General features: G+C 49.5%; 1 protein-coding gene across 1 annotated transcript; it reads left to right on the top strand.

Moving 5' to 3' along the window:
* Positions 1-17,332: 17,332 nt before the first annotated feature.
* LOC122442553 (putative speedy protein-like protein 3) lies at positions 17,333-21,011 on the top strand. Its single transcript, XM_043470403.1, has 6 exons — positions 17,333-17,403; positions 19,467-19,525; positions 19,865-19,950; positions 20,341-20,515; positions 20,616-20,714; positions 20,972-21,011. Exons 1-5 carry the CDS (start codon positions 17,340-17,342, stop codon positions 20,673-20,675), a joined length of 444 nt encoding a protein of 147 aa, XP_043326338.1. The 5' UTR covers positions 17,333-17,339; the 3' UTR covers positions 20,676-20,714; positions 20,972-21,011.
* Positions 21,012-21,566: the final 555 nt, after the last annotated feature.

The following is a 21,566-nucleotide window of genomic DNA, read 5'->3' as shown; positions in this document are numbered from 1 at the left end:
AAAAAAAAGAACAGTGTCTTGTGTCCACACACCAGCTCACACCCATTAGGATGGCTACTATCCAAAAAAAGAAACAGAAGTAACACGTGTTGGGAAGGATGTGGAGAAATTGGAACTCATACGCACTGTTGTTGGGAATGTAAAATGGGGCAGCCACTGTGGAAAACAGTAAAGCAGCTTCTCAAAAGAGTAAAAATAAAACTGCCACATGATCCGGCCATTCCAGTGGGAGCAAAGACCCAAAAGAATTGAAAGCAGGTCTCAAGAGAGGTATTTGTACACCCCTATTCATTGCAGCCTTAGTCACAATAGCCAAAATGTGGAAACCATCCAAGCATCCATCGGCAGAGGAATGGATAAACAGAATGTGCTCTACACATACAGTGGAGTATCACTCACCCTTCAAAAGGAAGGAAATTCTGACACCTGCTACAGAATGGATGAGCCTTGAGGACACTGTGCTAAGGGAAATGAGCCAGACACACAAGAACAAACTGTGTGTGACCACCCTTACAGGAGGCTCCTAGGGTAATCAAACTCAGAGATGGAAAGTGGAGCGGTGGTTGCCAGGGTCCGCAGGGAGAGGCCAAGGAGGAGTTAGCGTTTAAAGGATACGGAGTTTCTATTTCACAAGAGGAATATCTGGGGGGATGGATGATGGAGATGGTTACACTGGAGGGCAGCCAAAAAATAAATAAAAGTTTCAAAGTAATAATTTAAAAAAAATAAACAGCTGCTTTAAAAATGTATTCAGTTTAGTTCAGTTCAGTCACTCAGTCGTGTCCGACTCTTTGCGACCCCATGAATTGTAGCACGCCAGGCCTCCCTGTCCATCACCAACTCCCGGAGCTTACTCAAACTCATGTCCATCAAGTCGGTGATGCCATCCAGCCATCTCATCCTCTGTCATCCCCTTCTCCTCCTGCCCCCAATCCCTCCCAGCATCAGGGTCTTTTCCAATGAGTCAACTCTTCGCATGAGGTGGCCAGAGTATTGGAGTTTCAGTTTCAGCATCAGTCCTTCCAATGAACACCCAGGACTGATCTCCTTTAGGATGGACTGTATGGATCTCCTTGCAGTCCAAGGGACTCTCAAGAGTCTTTTATGCCACCAAACTATACACTTAAAGGGCTTCCCTGGTGGCTCAGAAAGTAAAGAAACTGCCTGTAATGCAGAAGACCCAGGTTTGATCCCTGGGTCAGGAAGATACCCTGGAGAAGGGCGTGGCAACCCACTCCAGTATCCTTGCCTGGAGAATCCCAGGGACAGAGGATCCTGGTGGGCTAGGGGGTCACAAAGTGTGTCTGACATGACTGAGCAACTAACACACACATATACTTTAAATGGTTAAGATGGTCAACTTTTTGCTGTGTATTTCACCACAATTTTTTGAAGTGCCCATACATATTAAAATTGTTGTTGTTGTCCAGTCACTAAGTCATGACTCTTTGCGACCCCATGGACCGCAGCACTGCAGGCTTCCCTGTCCTTCACCATCTCCTGGTGTTTGCTTAAATTCATGTCCACTGAGTCGCTGATGCTTTGTAACCGTCTCATCCTCTGCCTCCCTCTTCTTTTGCCTTCAGTCTTTCCCAGCATCAGGGTCTTTTCCAGTGAGCTGGGTCTTCGCATCAGGTGGCCAAAATATTGGCATTTCAGCTTCAGCATCTGTCCTTCCAGTGAATATTCAGGGTTGATTTCCTTTAGGACTGACTAGTTTGATCTCCTCAAAGTCCAAGAGACTCTCAAGAGTCCTCTTCAGCAATTTGAAAGCATCAATTCTTTGGCACTCAGCCTTCTTTATGGTCCAGCTCTCACATTTATACATGACTCCTGGAAAAACCATAACTTTGACTATACAAATGTTTGTTGGTTAAGTGCTATCTTTGCTTTTTAACATGCTTTGTCATAGCTTGCCTTCCAAGCAGCAAACATGTTTGAATTTCAAGGCCCCAGTCACCATTAGCAGTGAATTTGAAGCCCCCCAAAATAAAACATGTCACTGCTTCCACTTTTTCCTTTTGTATTTGCCATGAAGTGATAGGCCTAAGTGACAGGTCTTAGTTTTTTGAACACTGAGTTTTAAGTCAGTTTGAATTAAGTTTGAATGTTGAGTTTTTTTCACTCTCCCCTTTCACCCTCATCAAGAGGCTCTTTAGTTCCTCTTCACTTTCTGCCACTAGAGTAATATTATCTGCTTATCTGAGGCTGTTGATATTTCTCCCAGCAACCTTGATTCCAGCTTGGGATTCATCCAGCCCAGCGTTTCGCATGATACACTCTGCATGTAAGTTAAATAAACAGGGTGAGAAGTTACAACTTTGTCGTACTCCTTTCCCAGTTTTGAACCCGTCCATTGTTCCACGTATGTTTCTAACTGTCCAATCCTCACCGCTCCCTCATTGACCAAATGACATTTTTTGCTTTGCTGTGATGTGTCTCCTCTTCAGGTTCACATCCATCGAGTATCAGTTTTATTAATGGCAGAATGGGATTCAAATCAACTTTCCTGCAGAGAAAAGACAAACCCAAGAAGCGGCAACTTGCCAGGACCAAAGGATAGGAAAATAAGCCAACGTCAGTTCAGAAAGTGCTGGCTCTGGGCCACAGGTTGGCCCTTCGGCAACCTGACTTTGTTGGTGGGGGGTGGCGGGGCAGGAGGAGGGACAGGGCGAGAGGAGGACCAGGTTACAATCCAAAAAGTGTATTATTACTCTCCTTCCGGGTTCAAAATGTTTCTTTCAATGAGTCACAGAGGTTAGCTGAGAGGCTCTTCAATTAAAAACCCACAGTTTTCCTTTTATAGACTGTCCTCAGGAGACCTCTCGCTGAGCGTTCCCTCTGTCCTCACCCCGAAGTGGCAGCTGCTCTAAGCATGTGTGTTTACAGAAACACCAGTAGTTATTGCATGCTCCTTTCCATGTCATTAAGCATTGCCATAAAGCCAGGCTGAGTTAGAAATAGACCTCTCCCTTCTGAGAAAAGCTGAACGGCGCAAAGCGGCGGCCATGCTGTATGTCTTGCGCCACCTACTGGCCACTGCTGGGATCGCATAGCAATTGCCCGAGGGATGGACAGGGTTTTGCCACCTACGGGTACGCAGGACGGTGGGGACTGGGAAATGCCACCAACCAACTGTCCCACACTGGAGCTGATTTCCAGACCTGTACTCCCTAGCAAAGGGCTCCAAGCCCCTGAGCTATTTCTAAGGAGGCAGCCCCTTGGGGCTCTCGCTGCCAGGAGAAGGGCACTCCAGGACAAGGGGAGCTTACAGGACAGCACACTCACCACGTGCATGCTTAGACCTGGAGATGAGGGGCGCGCACGCCACTATGGTTCGCAACTTTATACAACCCACCAGGTAACTTTTTTTTGGGGGCGGGGGGGTATAGTTGCTTTACAATGTTGTGTCAGCCTCTGCTGCACAGTGAAGCGAATCAGCTCTACAGAGACACACACCGCTTCCCTCCTGAAACTCGCTCCCTCCCACCCCGCCCTCTCTCTGTGCAGTGCAGCAGCTTTCCCGCAGGGGAGTGTGTATACGCCAGTGCTGCTCTCTCCATTTATCCCACCCTTTCCTCCCCCCAGCGTCCTCAGGCCCATTCTGTACATCTGTCCTGCCCCGCACATAGGTTCATCTGTACCGTTTTTCTAGATTCTACATTTGTGCCTTAATATACAATATTTGATTTTCTGACTTACTTCAATCTGTATGACAGACTCTAGGTCCATCGACATCTCTACAAAGGACCTAATTTCTTTCCTTTTTATGGCTGAGTAACATCCAATACTTTGGCCACCTGATGCAAAGAGCTGACTCATTGGAAAAGACCCTGATGCTGGGAAAGATTGAGGGCAGGAGGAGAAGGGGACGACAGAGGATGAGATGGTTGGATGGCATCACCAACTCAGTGGACATGGGTTTGGGTGGACTCCGGGAGTTGGTGATGGACAGGGAGGCCTGGCGTGCTGTGGTACATGAGGTCGCAAAGAGTCAGACACGACTGAGCAACTGAACTGAACTGAACGGAATACCCATGGTATAAATGCACCACATCCTCTTTATCCAATCATTTGAGCCCAGCAGTTCAGTTCAGTTCAGTCACTCAGTGGTGTCCGACTTTGCCACCCCATGGACTGCAGCACGCCAGGCCTCCCTGTCCATCACCAACTCCAGGAGTTTATTCAATTCATGTCCATTGAGTTGGTGATGCCATCCAACCATCACATTCTGTCGTCCCCTTCTCCCGCCTTCAATCTTTCCCAGCAGCATTTGACAAATGTACCTCTTCTAATCCTCAACACAGCTGTATCAGGTTTGTTCATTATTCTTATTTTAGAAGTGAGGAATCCAAGGCACAGAGATGTTTGATCACTGGGTTAAGTGCCTTTCTGTTACAGAGAGAGAAAAATGAAGCATTCTTGGGGTACTTGTTGGGAACCTGAACACAATGGTTCTTTCATTGTCTATTTTTCCCAAGTAAATACACCAACATAATGATATCTGAGCATCCTCTTAACAGTTTGGAAGATCTTACTTGAAAGTTCCACAAGCAAATGAAGCATCCCTACCTTTATAACCACCATTCTATCTCTTGGTTCATGTCAACAAGTACCGGTTGACCCTCTTCTGGGTTTCAGGCAGGGCAGTGGAAATGAACTAACTACTCCATCACTGACCTGATCATAGGGGGCGCTCTTGAGGCCAATAAAATTTGGCTATTTCCCAAACACAAACTAATCTTAAATAATGAAACTTTGCCAACTAAGGATATTCACGCTCTGAAGCCTGTTCACAAAGAACTGGGGGCAGATCATGTTCCCCTGGGTGACCACCAGGGGGAGTGACTGGGCGGCAGGAGCCCCGGGCAGAGCAGCTTCCCGGGGCAGTGAGGGTGTGAGGGCTCCGAGCCCAGGCCCTGAGACAGGACTGCGCTGGCACCCGTATCCTGAAGTCCAACAAGACCCTGGGACTCTGGGCCTCCAGAAAGACATGTGACGGGGCCACTGCAGGCACCAGCCTTCACCGGCCGCACAGACCTGCCTGGGTCAGAGGCAGCTGCAGAGGAGGGAGACTTGGGGAGAAGGAGGCAGGCAGGGGATGGACGGGGGCGGGGGGTTCCTCTCGTTTCCTGCCCCTCCTCCAGGCCACCCAGCGGCCACTTCCTGCCTTCTCAGGAGCCACGTGTGAAAGCATATGGTCATCCCCAAAGCCAGGTCGGGGGATGAGCACAGCCCCCGCAGCACCCCAGCCTGGTTCTGGCGCGCTCACCGCCTCTGACTGCCTGCAGCCCCTCACAGCCTGACCGCAGCCTCCGTCCTCCCCTCTGGCAGACGCACTGTATTCTGCGCTGTGTCCTCTACCTTTACCTCCCACATTCCCTTCATCCCCCCACACTCCCCGAACCGCGGGGTCCTTGTACTCAACCCCAGAGGTCTGCACACCCGCCTTGTTCATCAGAATATGTGCTTTCGCCCTTTTTACTCTCCGCTCCATGGACGCACTGCCCCCTTGTGGGAACTCACGCCAAATGCCATCCTTAGAATGGTGATTTCTGTGTGTGTGCCTGCCTTCTTCTTCTTCCTTTCCGTCCTCCTCCTCTTTCTTCTTCCTTTCTGTCCTCCTCCTCTTTCTTCCTCTTCTCCTCTTCATCTCCATCTCCTCCTCCTCCTTCTTCTACAGCTTTTATAAGAAGCCTGCATGTAGGAACTGAATTCATTTCATGCATATAAACCAATACTTTGGCCACCTGATGCGAACAACTGACTCATTGGAAAAGACCCTGATGCTGGGAAAGATTGAGGGCAGGAGGAGAAGGAGACGACAGAAGATGAGATGGTTGGATGGCATCACCGACTCAATGGGCATGAGTTTGAGTAAACTCTGGGAGTTGGTGATGGACAGGGAGGCCTGGCGTGCTGCAGTCCATGGGGTTGCAAAGAGTCGGACATGACAGAGCTACTGAACTGAACTGAACTGATATAAACCCAGGCACTTGACATCAGCTCCTTAAACAAATGTTTTCTTAATTTAAATAAATAAAGGGCCAAATCAACGAAAACCTTGGTCTTCCTGTCCCATCCGTGCTTAACAAAAGTCAGAGGGGAAACCACTTTGCATTTGAGGAGGTGATGTCCTTTTTGACCATAGCTATGACCATGCCTTTCAGTGGCCCTCTCTCTGGCCCTGCTCACTGGCCCTGAACCTCACAGACCCCCTGCATTTCTGCACCCACCACACAGGAACACTGGACTGCATGGCCAACCAGTGCACACCAGGACCGGAGCACAGCTTCCTTTAACCTAGAAACCCACTGAAGGGGGAACATTAGCACAGACCCAAACTCTATCGACAAGATAAAAAATACTTAACTTCTCTGAAACAGACATGGGATTTAGATTAATCAATATCCATAAATACATTTGAGCTTCTAATAAGTTATCCCATAAATACCGCACATTATTTCAAATTAAAATGTTACAAATTCCTCAGTCATGTAACCTTTTACACATTCAAGACACTCCCCATAAGTTATCATGGTAGCCCCTCAAGAAGCATATGCAAAATAATAAATACAATCCCTGTACCTTAACAATTTGGGGCTTCCCAGGTAGCTCAAGTGGTAAAGAATCCGCCTGCCAATGCAGGAGACGCAGGAGACACAGGCTCAATCCCTAGGTCGGGAAGATCCCCTGGAGGAGGAAATGGCTACCCACTCCAGTACTCTTTCCTTGGAGAATCTGATAGACAGAGGAGCCTGGTGGACCACAGTCCAGCGGGTCGCTAAGAGTCAGACACAACTTAGCAACTGAGCACATTAACAATTTAAGACGGTGATTTTTCACAATAATTTTAAAGTACATTTAAACTTGAAATCCCTTAAGCACATATGTCCACTAAAGAGGGTGAGTACACTGGCCGGGAGAATTTTTGCACAGAAATCAAGATGCTCTGTGCTGCTGTCCAGGCTTCCGCTCAGCAGGGGGCACAGTAAGCCAACCTAAGCACGTCCTAAGCACCATTGGCGCCTGATACTCACCTGGCTGAGGTCTGAGTTTACAAACCCACCGTGCATCAGCCAATCCTCGCAACAATTTTGAAAGGCAGGAACTGGACTGTGTTGGCCACGATCCCATACTTAATGCCAAAGTGTTGGTATAATTACATCCTGGGACAACAGGCCAAATTTGGGGCAACACTTTCCCTCTAAGATGGTCTCCAACCCACAAAGCCCTTCCACCTAAAGCAAAGGAACACATTTGTTTTCGTTTCCCTCTCACAGATCTGTGAAGGGAAGAGGAAAGGGAGCCTGAGTAAGACCACACATGTTTCCTGTGCTGGGGAGACCCGCTGGCCAGGCCTAAGAGGTCACAGAAGGAGGAGAAAGGGCTTGGTGGTCCAGGAGGGTCTTCAGACAGCCTGCTGTCTGTAACAGAGTTATACTGAGACCTCTTTTTATTATTTCATTGAGCAGTGTTCTGTGCTTCACTTACTATTTATTATTATTTTCAAAATTAAGTATAAAAATGATCAAATGAAAAAGAAAAGAAGTGTAACGTGAAGTTGTCAAGCGCTTTTCAGTTTGCATTTCTCTCCCTAATCAGTTGATAATTTGTATTAACGAATGCAGCTTTCAGGGAAACCACTTCCTGTGTTGAACAAAGTTTGTTGATAATAATAAAGGCTAGAAGCTCAAAACGTAACAGCAACAGAAAAGTTACTACCCTGGACTTCTGGTTACTTCTCCATATTCCTCCTGCTAAGAACAGTTATAAAACCTGGATATTATATATGAAACGTGAGAAGATTCTGAAAAGTAGAGAAGAAAAAGAAGATTGGATAAGGACCCCAGGACCTGAGGAACAACACGGCAGTAAGGTCTCCGGGTTCCTTCTTGACTCCTTATATCTCAGACTGGGCTGGAGACGCTGGCAACCTAGAAACACCAGTGGGTGCAGGCAAAAAGCCCCCAAGCTAGGCTGGCTCTTTTTAGTTAAAAGATCAAGAAGATAGCAGCCTAGCAAAACAGAAAACTTCTGGACAAGAACCACTCTTCTCTGGCCAAACACCATGAGAAACAAATGGGGGGTGCCTAGTCCCACACTTGTTACTGAAGGGTGAGTGGAGAACCAGACCCTGAAGAAGGGAATGGAAACCCACTCCAGTATTTCTTGCCTGGAGATTTCCATGGACAGAGAATCCTGGTGGGCTACAGTCCAAGGGGTCTCAGAGTCGGACTTGACTGAAGTGACTCAGCACACGCACACACAGAGAACCAAAACATCCACCCTCTTCTGGTTGTAACAAGATGCTCTGACGCTCCCTCCACAGCCAGGATGGTATCAGAAAGGGCTGAGTGAAGCCCAGAATTTTCATCCACGCATGGGGTAAGGCACGCCCCGTCACTTGCAGTGCCGATGGAAGCCGCATAGAGATCCTGGGCTCTCACCCGCTCCCAGAAGAGCAACCACTAAGTAACTTACACAAAGAAATACACAAGAATGCTATGCCCCAAACTGGAGCTATAAAGTATATTCAAACAACTCACAGGAAGGCAGGAAAGAGAAAACAGAGGAACAAAAGAGAAAACAGAAAGGAAACGAAAGAGAAAATGGCAGGCTTAGCCCTGATATATAAATCCTGACACAAAGCGTAAATAGTTTATTAGAGAATGAACTTGTGGTTGCCGGGGGCAGGGAAGGATGGGGGTAAGGTATAGTTAGTTTGGGATGGACATGTACACACTGCTACATTTTAAATGGATAACCAACAAGGACCTACTGTATAACATGGGAAACTCTGCTCAATGTCATGTGGCAGCCTGGATGGGCCGGGAATTTGAGGGAAAAGGGATACATGTATGTGTATGGGTGAGTTCCTTTGCTGCCCACCTGAGACTATCACAACTCTGTTAACCGGCTATACTGCAATATAAAACAAAAATTTTTAAAAACAAATGTAAATACTCTAAATACACCTACTAGGGACTTCCCTGGCAGTCTAGCGGCTAAGACTCCACGCTTCCACTTCAGGAGGCATGGGTTCAATCCCTGCTCAGAGAATTAAGATCCTGCATGCCGCAAAGTGTAGTAAATAAACAAACAAACGTACTAAAAAGACAGAGATTGGCAGAGCAGATTAGAAAACATGACCCAACATACGCTATGTACATGAAATTCACTTCAACTGTAACAGTAGAGGTAGGTTGAACATTAAAGAATGGAGAAAGATACACTTTGCAAAGATCAGTTCAAAGAAAACAGAGTGGCTACGTTCATATTAAATGAAGTATACTTCAGAGGAAAGAAATTTTCTCTGAAGAGATAATAGGAAATGTTATCTAAATGTTCCCAAACACCCAGAACAGCTCCAAGTTCTCTCTCAAAGTCAAACCTGCGATCCTCGACCTGGGAGCCCTATTTCCTCTAACTGCCTGGCTCAGAAGAAAGCAGCTGAGTGTACTCTTCTCCCGGAAGATGGGCTTTCTCAGAAAAAGGCTCAGAGCAGGCTTGTGTCTCACTGAGAACTCCAGGCAGACCCCACCTAAGTGAAGAAGCAAGACAAAAGAGACGCAGGACAAAAAGAGGTGCTCCTCTCGGCTCCCATATACACGCTGGGGATCATGTTATCAGATGGTGGTCTCAGATACATCAAGAGGGTGGATGGAGCGGAGATGGTGATTTAAGACTCTTGAGAATAAGCAGAGGCTTCCCCCAAACCTTTCATGGTTCAAGTCAATGGTACACGCTCTTTCACAAGATCTGATCATCTTAGGGGAGCACGCAGGGTGCCTGGCACGGGAGGAGTCTGCTGACCGTGCAGTCTGGACTCACCGTCTGTGGACTCCTTGACTTCAGTACCAGCCAGGTGGGTCCAACATGTCTCCATTCACAACCTAAAAACAATCCCCAAGTCTCGCCAAAGCATCTGCCTTACGCCATCTGCCCACTGCAAGAGACTGAGTGTTGTTCTGGGCCCCTGGACACGTTCCCGATGGAGATGTGCCTCCTCAGCCTTCAGGCAGAGGAATAGATCTCACCTTCCTCGTGGAAGCTATGGCTTCTACCCTTGTCCTACATCTTTATTCAAAAGCTTTATTGGGAGAATGGTATGCATGTGCCTTGCTGTATGGTTCACAAAGCTATCTTCATGGTTATTATTGTACCCTCAGCGTCACAGGCGTTACCCGACTCATCCAGAGTTGCTCAGATTAGTCAGAATGACTCCCCTCTAGGACACCTGCCCCTCAGTGCAGGGGCAGCACAGGCTCCATTCTGGGGAAAGCAGCAAGTCCCATGGAATATGTTTCTATTCATCCTCCGCGGTGCCTACGTGAAATCATGGGTTTTCCTCTGTTGCTGATGGTGTAACCCCAACAAAGGCCTCCTCTAATTTCAGTAATTGAATATGACCTGGCCAGCTGAGAGCACTGGGGAGGTCGGGTGGGAGGATGTCTTCATAACCCCCGATAGTGTGTTTTGGAAAAGTTGGTTGCCATCTCAACATGCAACAGCAGCAGCAATGACCTCTACCAACCACGAATGCTGCAGCTTCCCTGGTGGCTCAGTGGTAAAGACGCCACCTGCCAACGCAGGAGACACAGGTTCAGTCCCTAGTCCGGGAAGATCCCACATGCTGCGGAGCGACTAAACCCATGTGCCGCAACTATTGAGCCTGTGCTCCAGGGCCCAAGAGCCACAGCTGCGGAGCCCGTGTGCCGCAACTACTGAAACCCTCGAGCCCCAGAGCCTGGGTTCTGCAACAAGAGAAGCCCCTGCCTCCCCCAACTAGAGAAAAGGCCGCGCAGCAATGAAGACCCAGCCAAAATGAAATCAAATTATCTTTTAAAAAATGACTGGTAGCATCCATTCCACAAATAACCTTAGAGTCCCTACTGCGTTCTTCAAAGGGCCGCGCAAGTCACCCTCCCGACTCCCTCCGGGACTCACAGTGGCAAGCCCCCAGCGGAAAGAACAGCCACCATCCTGCCGCCAACACCGAAGCCTGCAGAGAGAGCCAGGAGGGTTCACTGTCACACCCTACCAAGGAAGCGGGAGAAGAGGAAACCCACGGACACCTTCCCAGCGTCGGCGGCCACAGAGCCCAACTGCATCCTGCTGCCGTGTTAGCTGCTCAGCTGGGTCCCACTCTTCGCGACCCCAGGGACTGCAGCCCGCCACACCCCTCTTCCCATGGGATTCTCCAGGCAAGAATACTGGAGTGGGTTGCCATGTCGCCCTCCAGGGGATCTTCCCGACCCAGGGATCGAAGTCGCACCTCCTGCATTGTAGAGAGATTCTTTATCGTCTGAGCCACCAGGGAAGCCCATTCTGCTGCCGGCAGTCTCATAAAGATGGGAACGCAGAGGCTGGTGAAGAGAGTCACCATCACAGGAAGGGTGGAAATGGAGCTGACAGCGTCAGGAAGGGAGGTAGGGAGGACACTCTCTCCCTCTGGCCTCCAGAGTGACCACAGGAAGCTCCACGGCCATCAGCGCCCTGTTTAACACCCACTGACTCAACCGACCTGAGTTTGAGCAAACTCTGGGCAACAGTGAAGGACAGGAGGGAAGCCTGGCGTGCTGCAGTCCACAGGGTTGCAGAGTCGGACCTGACTGAGCGACTGACCAGCAACAGCAACGTAGCCTAGTTGGAGAGGGAATGTTTTGTTCTTGTTAAGTCTGTTTATTTACTGGCTGTGCTGGGTCTTCGTGGCTACACTGGCTTTCTTTAGTCGCAGCGAGTCGGGGCTACGCTCCAGCTGTGAGGCACAGGTTCTCATCATGGGACTTCTCTTGTTGCCGATGACAGACTCTAGAGAGCAGGCTTAGTTGCCCTGAGGCACGTGGAATCCAAGTTTCCAGACCAGGGATTGAGCCTGTGTCCCCTGCATTGGCAGGTGGATTCTTAACCACTGGACCATCAGGGAAGTCCTCAGAGGGAATGTTTTAAAGGAAAAGCATGACCCCTTCAAATTAGTCTTGCGTAGACATGGCCTGATGAATCAAAAGAAGAGAGAATACTCCCTGCCAAGCCCCCCACCACCCTGCCCACCCTGGAACGCCCTGCTAGTGGCTCTCAGAGCTAAATCCTGAAATGCAGAGCCCGCGGGCAGGCTCAGTAGCTGCTGTGTCCTGCGTGCCCTCCACACAGAACTTCATTTTTTCCATTTGTTGCCATTGTTTAAAATATGCAGGATTTCACTTTTTAAAAAATCTGGATTCCTGGCTTCTTTTAAATCATCATAAGACCTAGACTTGCAAGAGTAAGACTACCACACCCAAGTCAGTGTGTAGAAGTGGGGTGGGTGGCGGCTGATGCCAGGACTGACGCCCTCGCCAGCCCTCTGGCCACCAGCTCTGTGCTGGCTTCGCCGTGGGGGCACTGACTGGTCCCAGAAGACATGTGTGCTGGAGTCCAAGCTACGGACAGTGCCAAACTTGCCTCCCTGCACCCTACCTGTGCTGGAGATTTCCAGGACAGAAAAATTTCCAGAATATAGAGACTCCATAGAGAAGCTTCTGCTCCTGTCCCCCTTCACCACCCTCCCTGCCACTCCCCACCCCCAAAAAACCCAAGTTGCCCTCCAAGAGTCATATCTTTTGTGAAATCTGAAGAATGGAGGAAGCTTCAGGGCAGCTCTGGCTTCAGAATAACCCCTCTGTGGGCTGGAATGAGAGGTGGAGACCACAGACTCAACCAGAGTCAGAAAGAGTGTCTGGGGGGAGAAGAGAAGATGCCACCTCCCCTCACCCTCCCACCCTCTGTCTCCCTCAACTCTGGGGAGGGCACTTATCATGGGCCACCAACCAGAGGGAGGCATGGCAGAACCTGTGGTCACTTCACCACAAAGCTTGGCCCCCAGGTTCCCAGTGGAAAGAACGTTTCCAAGGGACCTAGCCTCTGCCACATGTGTTTGTGTGTGGTCCTGGGCCAGACCCTGGTGCGTGCAGGGCCACTGTTTTCTCATTTATCAATAAAGTGCTTAAGATGACTAAGTTTCAAATGGCTTTTAGCAGTGAACTATTCTTTTCAAATTGATTTCTCTACCAATCCCCAGTAAACAAAACAGACACAGAAGATGAGTGGCTATCTAAAGCTGGAGGTGAGAATGGGGAGTGAGTGCAAATGAGCAGGAGGGATATTTTGGGAGGATAGACGTGTTCCAAAATTAGATTGTGGTGATGGTTGTTCAACTCTGTGGAAAACACTAACATTCACTGAATTGTATGTTTTAAATGAGTGAAATTTATGCTGTGTAGCATATATCAATAAAATTTGTATACCTTAAACTTTATGTCAGATATATTTCAGTAAAACCAGAAGAAAAAGTGGTTTAAAAAAAAGAAGATGAAAAGGTAACCTACAGATTGGGAGAAAATATTTGCAAATCACATATCTTACAAAGGACCTGTATCTGGGCTATATATCATAAAAAACTCTCAAAACTCAACAGTAAAAAAGTAATTCAAGTAGAAAAAAACATGAACAGACATTTCACCAAAGAAGATATACAGATGGCAAATAAACACATTAAAAAGATGTTTGATATCATTATGGAAGTGCCAATTAATCCCACGAGATATGGTTAAAATAAAAAGTGATAACCCAAATGCTGACAATGATGTGGAGAAAGTGGATTATTCATTCACTCCTAGTGGGGATGTACATGGGTTTCCCTGGTGGCTCAGTGGTGAAGAATCTGCCTGCAATGCAGAAGACTCAGGAGATGCAGGTTTGATCCCCGGGTCAGGAAGATCCCCTGGAGGAGGGCACGGCAACCCACTCCAGTATTCTTGCCTGGAGAATCCCATGGACAGAGGAGCCTGGCAGGCTACAGTCTATAGTATCACAAAGAGTCAGACACGACTGAGCGCATTGGGGATGTATAATGACATACTCTTCTATCGTAGAAGAGTATGGCAGATTCTTACAAAACTAAATATGCACTTTACCATACAACCATGGATTACTACTAAGCGATAAAAAGGAATAAACTATTGATTTATGCAATTCATTAAATAGTTCTCAAGAGAATAATGCAAAGTAAAAAAGAATAGATCAGATTATATAGTTTCCATTTATATATATTTGAAACTAAAAATTACATGGGAGTTCCCTGGTGATTCATTGGTTAAGAATCTACCTACCAATGCAGGGGACATGGGCTCCATTCCTAGTCTGGGAAGTAATATCCCACATACCTCAGGGCAACTAAGCCTGTGCCCCACAGCTGAACCCAAGCGGCAATGTCGATCTCCTGTCAGGATACTGTGCTATAGACATACAAGTCTGTACCACTGAAGGAAATTTGGTAAAAAGTGTGTATAGTGTCTGTCTGTATCAGTTCTTACAACTGCATGTGAACCTACAATTATAAATTAAAAAGTCAAATTTTAAAAATCTTAATATATATGATCATAGCTAAACACAAATCAAGAAATGTAGTAAACACAAGAAAGGTATAAAAAATAAATGACTTAAACAACTTTATTATGGATATTCATCAATTTTTTTTTTATCACTTTTTGGATATGTGGATGTACCACTTTCATTTAGAAACATGAATTGGTTAGATAAAACACAAGCTGAGTTTCAGAGGTATTAACTGGGGCAAGAGAAAGTGACCCCAGTGTTCAGCCCGGGACACTAACTCCCTCCTCCTTGAGGCCCACAGTCTTTCCCTTGAGAGTCTTTTATAAACCCAAGAGCACTTCCTGGTGGAATGGTGTGACAATCATCATGAACTCATGACAAGAGCTCCGGAATCTTGGAAGCCATGGGATCCCGAACACTTGGCTACAGTCCACAGTCTTCTCCCGCTGCTGTAAGTCTGCATGTTGAGTAAAGGTGGGAGCCTAGGTCTTGAGGGAGCCTTGTGGTGTCCCCTCAGGGTGGGCATCACTCTTTTCTGTACTAAGGTGAATCTTGGGTCCTGAACTATGTCCTTCCAAACTGTCACAGGGGATAAGGAAGGGGTCACCTGTGAATTTCCAGATGAGTGACTGGGATGCAGTAGAAATACAAATAGGTCTTGAGTTTTAGGGGAAAAGAGAACCAGAGGGGATGTGGGTAAGAGGAGAAGAAAATGAGTCTGGGAGAAGGGGGAGAGAGAGTAAAGCACTTTCTACAGAGAACTCGCCCTTGAGAACCCTGGGCACATGCGGACACCACTCAGGGGGACACTATCCTCAGAGGCCAGGAAGCACTGGACTTCTGGAGGGAGCTGTCTCAGTCAGCTTCCAGGGCTGCTTCAGACGGGCCTGGGCCACTTTGCTCAGACTTTCGCCAGGCTCGATTGCCCATGGTTTTATAGTGGTTCACAGGGCTTCCCAGGTGGCCAGGTGGCCAATGCAGGAGATGCCAGAGGTGGGGATTTGATCCCCGGGTCCAGAAGATCCCCTGGAAAAGGAAGTGGACTCCTCCACTCCAGTATTCTTGTCTGGAAAACTCCATGGACAGAGGAGCCTGGTGGGCTAAAGCCCATGGGTTTGCAAAGAATGAAACAAAACTGAGCATGCACACACAGGCAGAGCTGATAACATAAGCAGATAAGGTGGCCCAGTTCGACCCTAATGGAAATGCGACTGAGGCTTCAATGGTGGCTGCCACAAGCCATTCTTCCCTGAACACTGGTCAGACACGAGGTTTTTTTTAGTATTTATTCATTTATTTATTTGGCTATACTGGGTCTTAGTTGGGATCTAGTTCCCTGACAAGATGGAACTCGAGGCCCCTGCATTGGGAGCGTGGAGTCTTAGTCAATGGACCATCAGGGAAGTCCTAGATACAAGTTCTAATCCCAAGTCCAAAGAGCTCTAGCCACCGTCAAGGGGCAAACCTGAGACAAATTACATCATTGCTTCCTCACCTGTAAATAGGCGAGTTATACAGTTTACCTCATGCCTCATTGTAAGTACTGAATGAGGTAATTCCCAATCACTAAAAAAATCTGGTTTACTAAGCAGTCAATAAATGTTAGCTACAGTTATTGCTATTTTAAATATTATTTGGTCTCACAATAAGCAAGGTAAGCAGAAAGAAGTGGCCTGGTCAAAGTCAAGTTGGTTTCTTTCCTTTTTTTTTTTTTTTGGTGCCCAGAAAAGACAGGACCCCTCTGAGCTCCTCACTGCTGCCTCGGAGTCCGCCCCAAGCCAACAGGACTCAGCAAAGAAAAGCGTGCGCATGGAAGGGAAGGCAGGTGTGTGTGCTCATCCGCCCCCCTCTAACCCCTGTCTCTGAATGAAGATGACAGATCGCCATGGCTCCAGCATCAATTCTTCCCTGAACTCTCCAGTGTGGGTCTGTCGGGTCGGGGAAAGGGTGTCCAGGGCGGGGAGACAGGAGGCCACTCTCTTGTTCACTTTTGTAGTTATTAAAGACATCAATAACCAGATAATTTCATGGTTTATCTCCATAGAGGTGTCCCCCAAGCAGAAGGAGGCCCAGGAGCACAGGATTTCCCTGGCAAAGAAAGGTGATTATTTACTCAATTCCTACCCTCCTTTATGAGGCTTCTGAGGTGGTTTAGTGGGTACAGAATTCACTAGCAATGCAGGAGACACAGGAGATGTGGGTTCGATCCCTGAGTCGGGGAAGATCCCCTGGAGGAGGGCAAGGCAACCCACTCCAGTATTCTTGCCTGGAGAATCCCATGGTCAGAGGAGCCTAGCAGGCTACAGCTCATGGGATCACAAAGAGTCGAACCCAACTGAAACAACCGAGCACGCACGCACGCACCCTCGCACCCTCCTTCACAGACGAGTGCAAAGCGGGTGACGGTCGCTCTTATTCTGCAGATACCACATGCAAAGACCTCAAGGTGAGCAAAGCGAAAAGGAAAGAGCCAAGTATTTCCCAGGCGGGTCCCCCACCCTGAGCACACAGGGTCCTTCCTCTCTCCAGCAGCTGCCCGGAACGGGAGCCCTCTGGCCTCCAGTCCTGCCCCTCTGGAGGCTGGTCCTGAGCAGAGAACAAGGAAGATGAGAGGCCGCAAGAGGAAGAAACTAACGGGTGTCAAGGCAGGTATGTGTCCTTGGCTTCCCTACCCCTGCACGAGGCGTCGTTACTGCTTAGTAACCCCTGCCATCCGGCCCTCACGGTGGGTCTTCGGTGGCAGGATCCAGTCTTCAGGGTGAGCTAAAAGGACGGATTCAGGACCTCCCAGGGGGGTCGGGTCCTCACTCACACGTCTTGTTCCTGCAGCAGCCCACAAGAGCAGCTCCCTGGCCTCCCACCCCAGCGCCTCAGACGCTGTCTCCGAGTTGAAGTCCTGGAGTAAGAGGGAGCAGAGGAGGAACATATGGACTGTCAATCACGTCGAGGGAACAAAACTCAGGATGAACAAGAGGAGAAGACCTAGCTATCGTCCAGAAGACCAAGAAGCCTTCTACCGACTTCTGGGTGTGTGTTCTGAGCCAGTGGAGGGTCAGGTCTCTTCCACACCAAGGATGCCAGGGGCTCAGGGATCGTGGCCGAGACCCCCCTGGGGCTTGGAGCTGTGAGGTGTCCCAGTGGTGCAGAGACAGACCACCAGGCTTTCATGTTCTGGTTCTGCTGTGGTGTTGATGGGTTTTCCTCTGAGACAAGCTCTTGGAGGGAGAAGGGAAAAAGAGACTCATGGCTATGTTCAATGATCAAGACATTTTAGGACAAAGCAAGGGGGAAATTCCCTGCCCATATTTATTCCATCCAGTTAAGGTTTCAGAGATCAGTGATGAAAGGACCAACTAGATTTTGCTGTCTTGATGGTCAAAGTGGGAGAAGGCCCAGAATAATTACAAAAGTAAGTAATTTGCCAGTGACAAATGCAGAGAAGGAAAATTCTGGAAAGGTAATGACACCTGAATATTCATTGGCAGGACTGATGCTGAAGCTCCAGGACTTTGGCCACCTGATGCAAAGAGTTGACTCAGAAAAGATCAACAACATCAATGACACCTAGGGGCTTCCCAGGTGGCACTAGTGGTAAAGAACCTATCTGCCAATGCAGGAGGCATAAGAGATTCAGGTTCAAACCCTGGGTTGGGAAGATCCCCTGGAGGAGGGCATGGCAACCCACTCCAGTACTCTTGCCTGGAGAATCCCATGGACAGAGGAGCCTGGCGGGCTAGTCCATAGCGTTGCAAAGAGTTGGACAGAACTGAAGGGACACAGCACAATGGCACCTAGAGGTGGGCTGTGGACAAGAGTGGGAGCTTTGCGGCACAGATGCTCCGGGAAGGTCTGCAGAGGTGACGTCACGACCTGAGGCAGGCTCCAGTGTGGCAGGTCGGGGATGAGGCAGAAATGACACTGTCCACTAGTTGCATGCAGTTACTCAGGTTTCACACTGAAATTTAATTTAAACTTCTGAAACTCAGTTCCTGGTTCTCACCAGCCACATTGCATATGCTCAGTAGCCACATATGGCTAACACTACCTTTTTTTTTTTTTGCTTCACTGGGTGTTCACTGCTGCATTCAGGCTTTTTGCAGTTTCTATGAGCAGGCTTCTCACTGCGGGGGCTTCTCTTGTTGCAGAGCACAGGCCCGGTGCCCAGGCTTCAGTAGTTGCAGCACATGGGCTTAGTTGCCTCACAGCATGTGGAATCCGCCCTCCCAGACCAGGGGTCAGACTCATGTCCCCTGCATCGGCAGGCAGATTCCTATCCGCTACACCACCAGGGAAGTCCTAACAGCCACCACGCTGGATAGAAAGATCTAGACCATTTTCATCATCACAGAGCTGGGAGCCAGGCTTTTGGCTGCTCCCTGTGTCAGGGAGGGCAAAATGATCCATGATCCCTCCATTCTCCCATCTGCACAAATCTCATTGTCCAGGGTAAGGAGTGAAGAACAAGGAGGATCTGATATTCTCAGGTCACCACTGGAAAATGGTGACCTCCAAGGGACGACAACTGTAGCCCCCCCATGAGCCTGCTGGGGGCAGGTGAGGCCAGGTTATTATCTGCAGGAAGTGGCAGAACCCAGGAGAAAGAGGGCAGTATGCCCAGCACCCCCCACCCCAGCTTGGGGGTGGGTATGAACGCCCCACCACCCACACGGGGTGCTTGGCCATCAGATGGGGCAGGACAGCCTTGCACAGTGTGATGAAGTGACAAGGAATGTGGTGCCCAGAGGCCCAAGGCCACATCCAAGCTTTGGCTCCAGGAATACTATGTTAAAACTTTGAGAACCAGGTTCGTATCTCTTCGTGTAGCACACTTATCAACTCCCATGTGTTGGAGATTAAAGAACAACAGCAAACTCCGAGGCTGAGACCCAGTCTCCCTGTGTCAATGGAAAAAACAGCTTTGTCACTCTTGTTAAAGCTCTGAGCCTCCCAGTGGGGAAGAGAGTTGCCTGCACTCCCTGAAACAGAGGAAGGCAGAGAGGTTTCCTGTCCTCCTCCTCCCTGTGAGCTGAAATCCCACAGCCCCAGACTCGGTGCTCCCAGGCCCTCACGAGATCTCCCTTCCTTTGCAGAGGATCCCGTTATCCAGAGCTTCTTGGAAGCTGACATTTTCCTGAAGGTGTCTGACAAGGTACTCACAGCACTAACATGAGGAGGGACTGCAGGGTCACCACCCCATGGGGGCAGGGACAGAGGACAAGGCGTCAGCCTGGGCAGAAGCCCTGGAGAGACCCACCCCTGGGGCCAGCAAGGAGGGCAGGACAAACGCAGTGCCCTGCACCGGCGCTGAGCATCTCCTCCCGGCCTCCCGTTGTCGCCTCGTCTCCACGTGTCACAGGGCCAGGAGCCCCTCAGCAAGGCCCCCCTGGGAGGCTCTCCCACCTGGACGGGGGCGGGGCACACGGCGCATTCAGAGCGCCCTCCTGCCGCCCAGCCCTGGCCCCCGCCCCACCGCTCTGTCTCCATGCAGTACCTGCTGTCCATGGTGGTGGAGTACTTCGGCCGCGTGGGGCTGCCCGGTCACCTCTACAACAGGATCCACTTCTTCCTGGCCCTGTGAGCACTACCCGGGGGCCCCCAGTGGTGGTCCAAGGCCTTCAAGGGGTCACAGGGTCAGAGGAGGGGGAGGCAACCAGTCAGATCCTGGGGTAAGGGATGCAGCCAGGAGACACCGCGCGCTGCCCGAAGACCAACTGACCCCAGGTGGGACGCCCCGGGGGAACGACGGCAGGCAGAGCTGCGCCCTGGGCCAGACAGGCGTAGTGCCGAGTGGTCTGCATCCAGGTGCCCCAGCTGGCGGGGCTCCCCTGGACCCAGGCCTGGGTACTCTGTCCTGGACACTGGCTCCTGCGGGGTGACCTCGGCAGCCTCCCCACTGCCCCCCTTGCCCTGAGGCTGGGGGTCCTCGCGGGGCCAAGTCCAGCCTGCCCTCTTTCCTGGTGGTAGCTACATTGCCTCCGACATGGAGGAAGACAACCCCATGTCCAAGCGGAGCATCTTCCAGTTCCTGCTGGGCAGGGAGCACTGGCCAGACCTCTACAAGGAGTTCCTCAAGTTGAAGGTGGAATTCTTCCATGCAATGGGGCACCGAGCCTGGGTCACCCCCGAGCTGTGTGAGGAGGTCTGTCTGGGATGAGGGCTGCGGGCCACACCCCAGAGGTGGGGGTGGGGGGTACTGGGTCCTTCTTCGGGGGGCTTACCCTGCTGTGCTTCCCTTTTAGATCCAGGCTCAGAACCCACATCACTGGGTCTGGAGTCGGGCGCGCCAGTGCGCCCCCTAGGTTCCCACGGAAACGGAGTGGGGAGTGCAGCTGGTCCAAGTGAGTACCAGGCTTCCTGGTGGGGACAATGCCACCCCCCATGCCCTTGCAGTCACCTCCCGGGCTGGTGGGCACAGGGAGGAAGTGCCACTGCGTCCCTGGCTGCATGATTAGCCTAGTAAGCGCTCTGAGAACTCCCAGGGTACAGAAAGTAATTACTGTGTTTATATTAAAATTCTCCCAACGGATTCCATTACAGAATCATGAACTATGCTGTACAAGGTCCCAATTTGCATATCAATCTTTTTTTTTTTTAGGAAAACTCTTGAAAATTCTGATCTAAGTCATGAAAACGTCTGCAGGGTTTTGATCTGAGTTGAAATTTTTAAATATAAATACATGAAAAACACTGACATCATCCTTTCTGGAAAGGAGCTATTACCCTGGTGGCTCTTGGGGGGAAAAAAAAGAGAAAGATTAATTCCAGCATGTCATCGAAAGTTCTGTGTGCTGTGCTCCCTGGGCTGGGTCCCTGAAGGATGTGGCAGGGTCTAGCCTCACAAGGATGGAAGGAGCTCCTAGAGCTCTCTGGTCTCTGAACAAATAAGCTCACTGGAAAATAAAGCAGCACACATGTGGAACTGACAGAGGACAGGTGCGGAGACTCAGCGCCTGACAAGCATCACACTCCTCAGTATTTGTTTCCTTTGCCTTCAATTTCGTTTTTATGTGTGGATTTACTTTAAGTGAAGGGAGACCTTCCATGAAAGGCATGAGGAACCCTCCGCCTGGGCTGGAACAATCGTGTGAGCTGAGCCCCTCTGTCTCACTGCAGGGCAGGATGGGGCACACTCTGATCCCAGGAGAAAAAAAAGAGAGACGAGAGCAGGGCGGGTGTGTTCTGAGATAAAT

This window comes from Cervus canadensis, chromosome 5 (assembly GCF_019320065.1).
Source record: "Cervus canadensis isolate Bull #8, Minnesota chromosome 5, ASM1932006v1, whole genome shotgun sequence".
NCBI lineage: Eukaryota > Metazoa > Chordata > Mammalia > Artiodactyla > Cervidae > Cervus > Cervus canadensis.
Note: the sequence above shows the minus strand (reverse complement) of the source record. Positions and strands in the feature narration are given on the sequence as shown.

Excerpts from the sequence above, each read along its gene's own strand:
- LOC122442553 (XM_043470403.1), top strand. The coding sequence starts at position 17,340 with ATGAACAAGAGGAGAAGACCTAGCTATCGTCCAGAAGACCAAGAAGCC. Across the intron at positions 17,404-19,466 it reads AGCCTTCTACCGACTTCTGG|AGGATCCCGTTATCCAGAGC; the intron begins GTGTGTGTTCTG and ends CTTCCTTTGCAG. Across the intron at positions 20,516-20,615 it reads CCCCCGAGCTGTGTGAGGAG|ATCCAGGCTCAGAACCCACA; the intron begins GTCTGTCTGGGA and ends CTTCCCTTTTAG.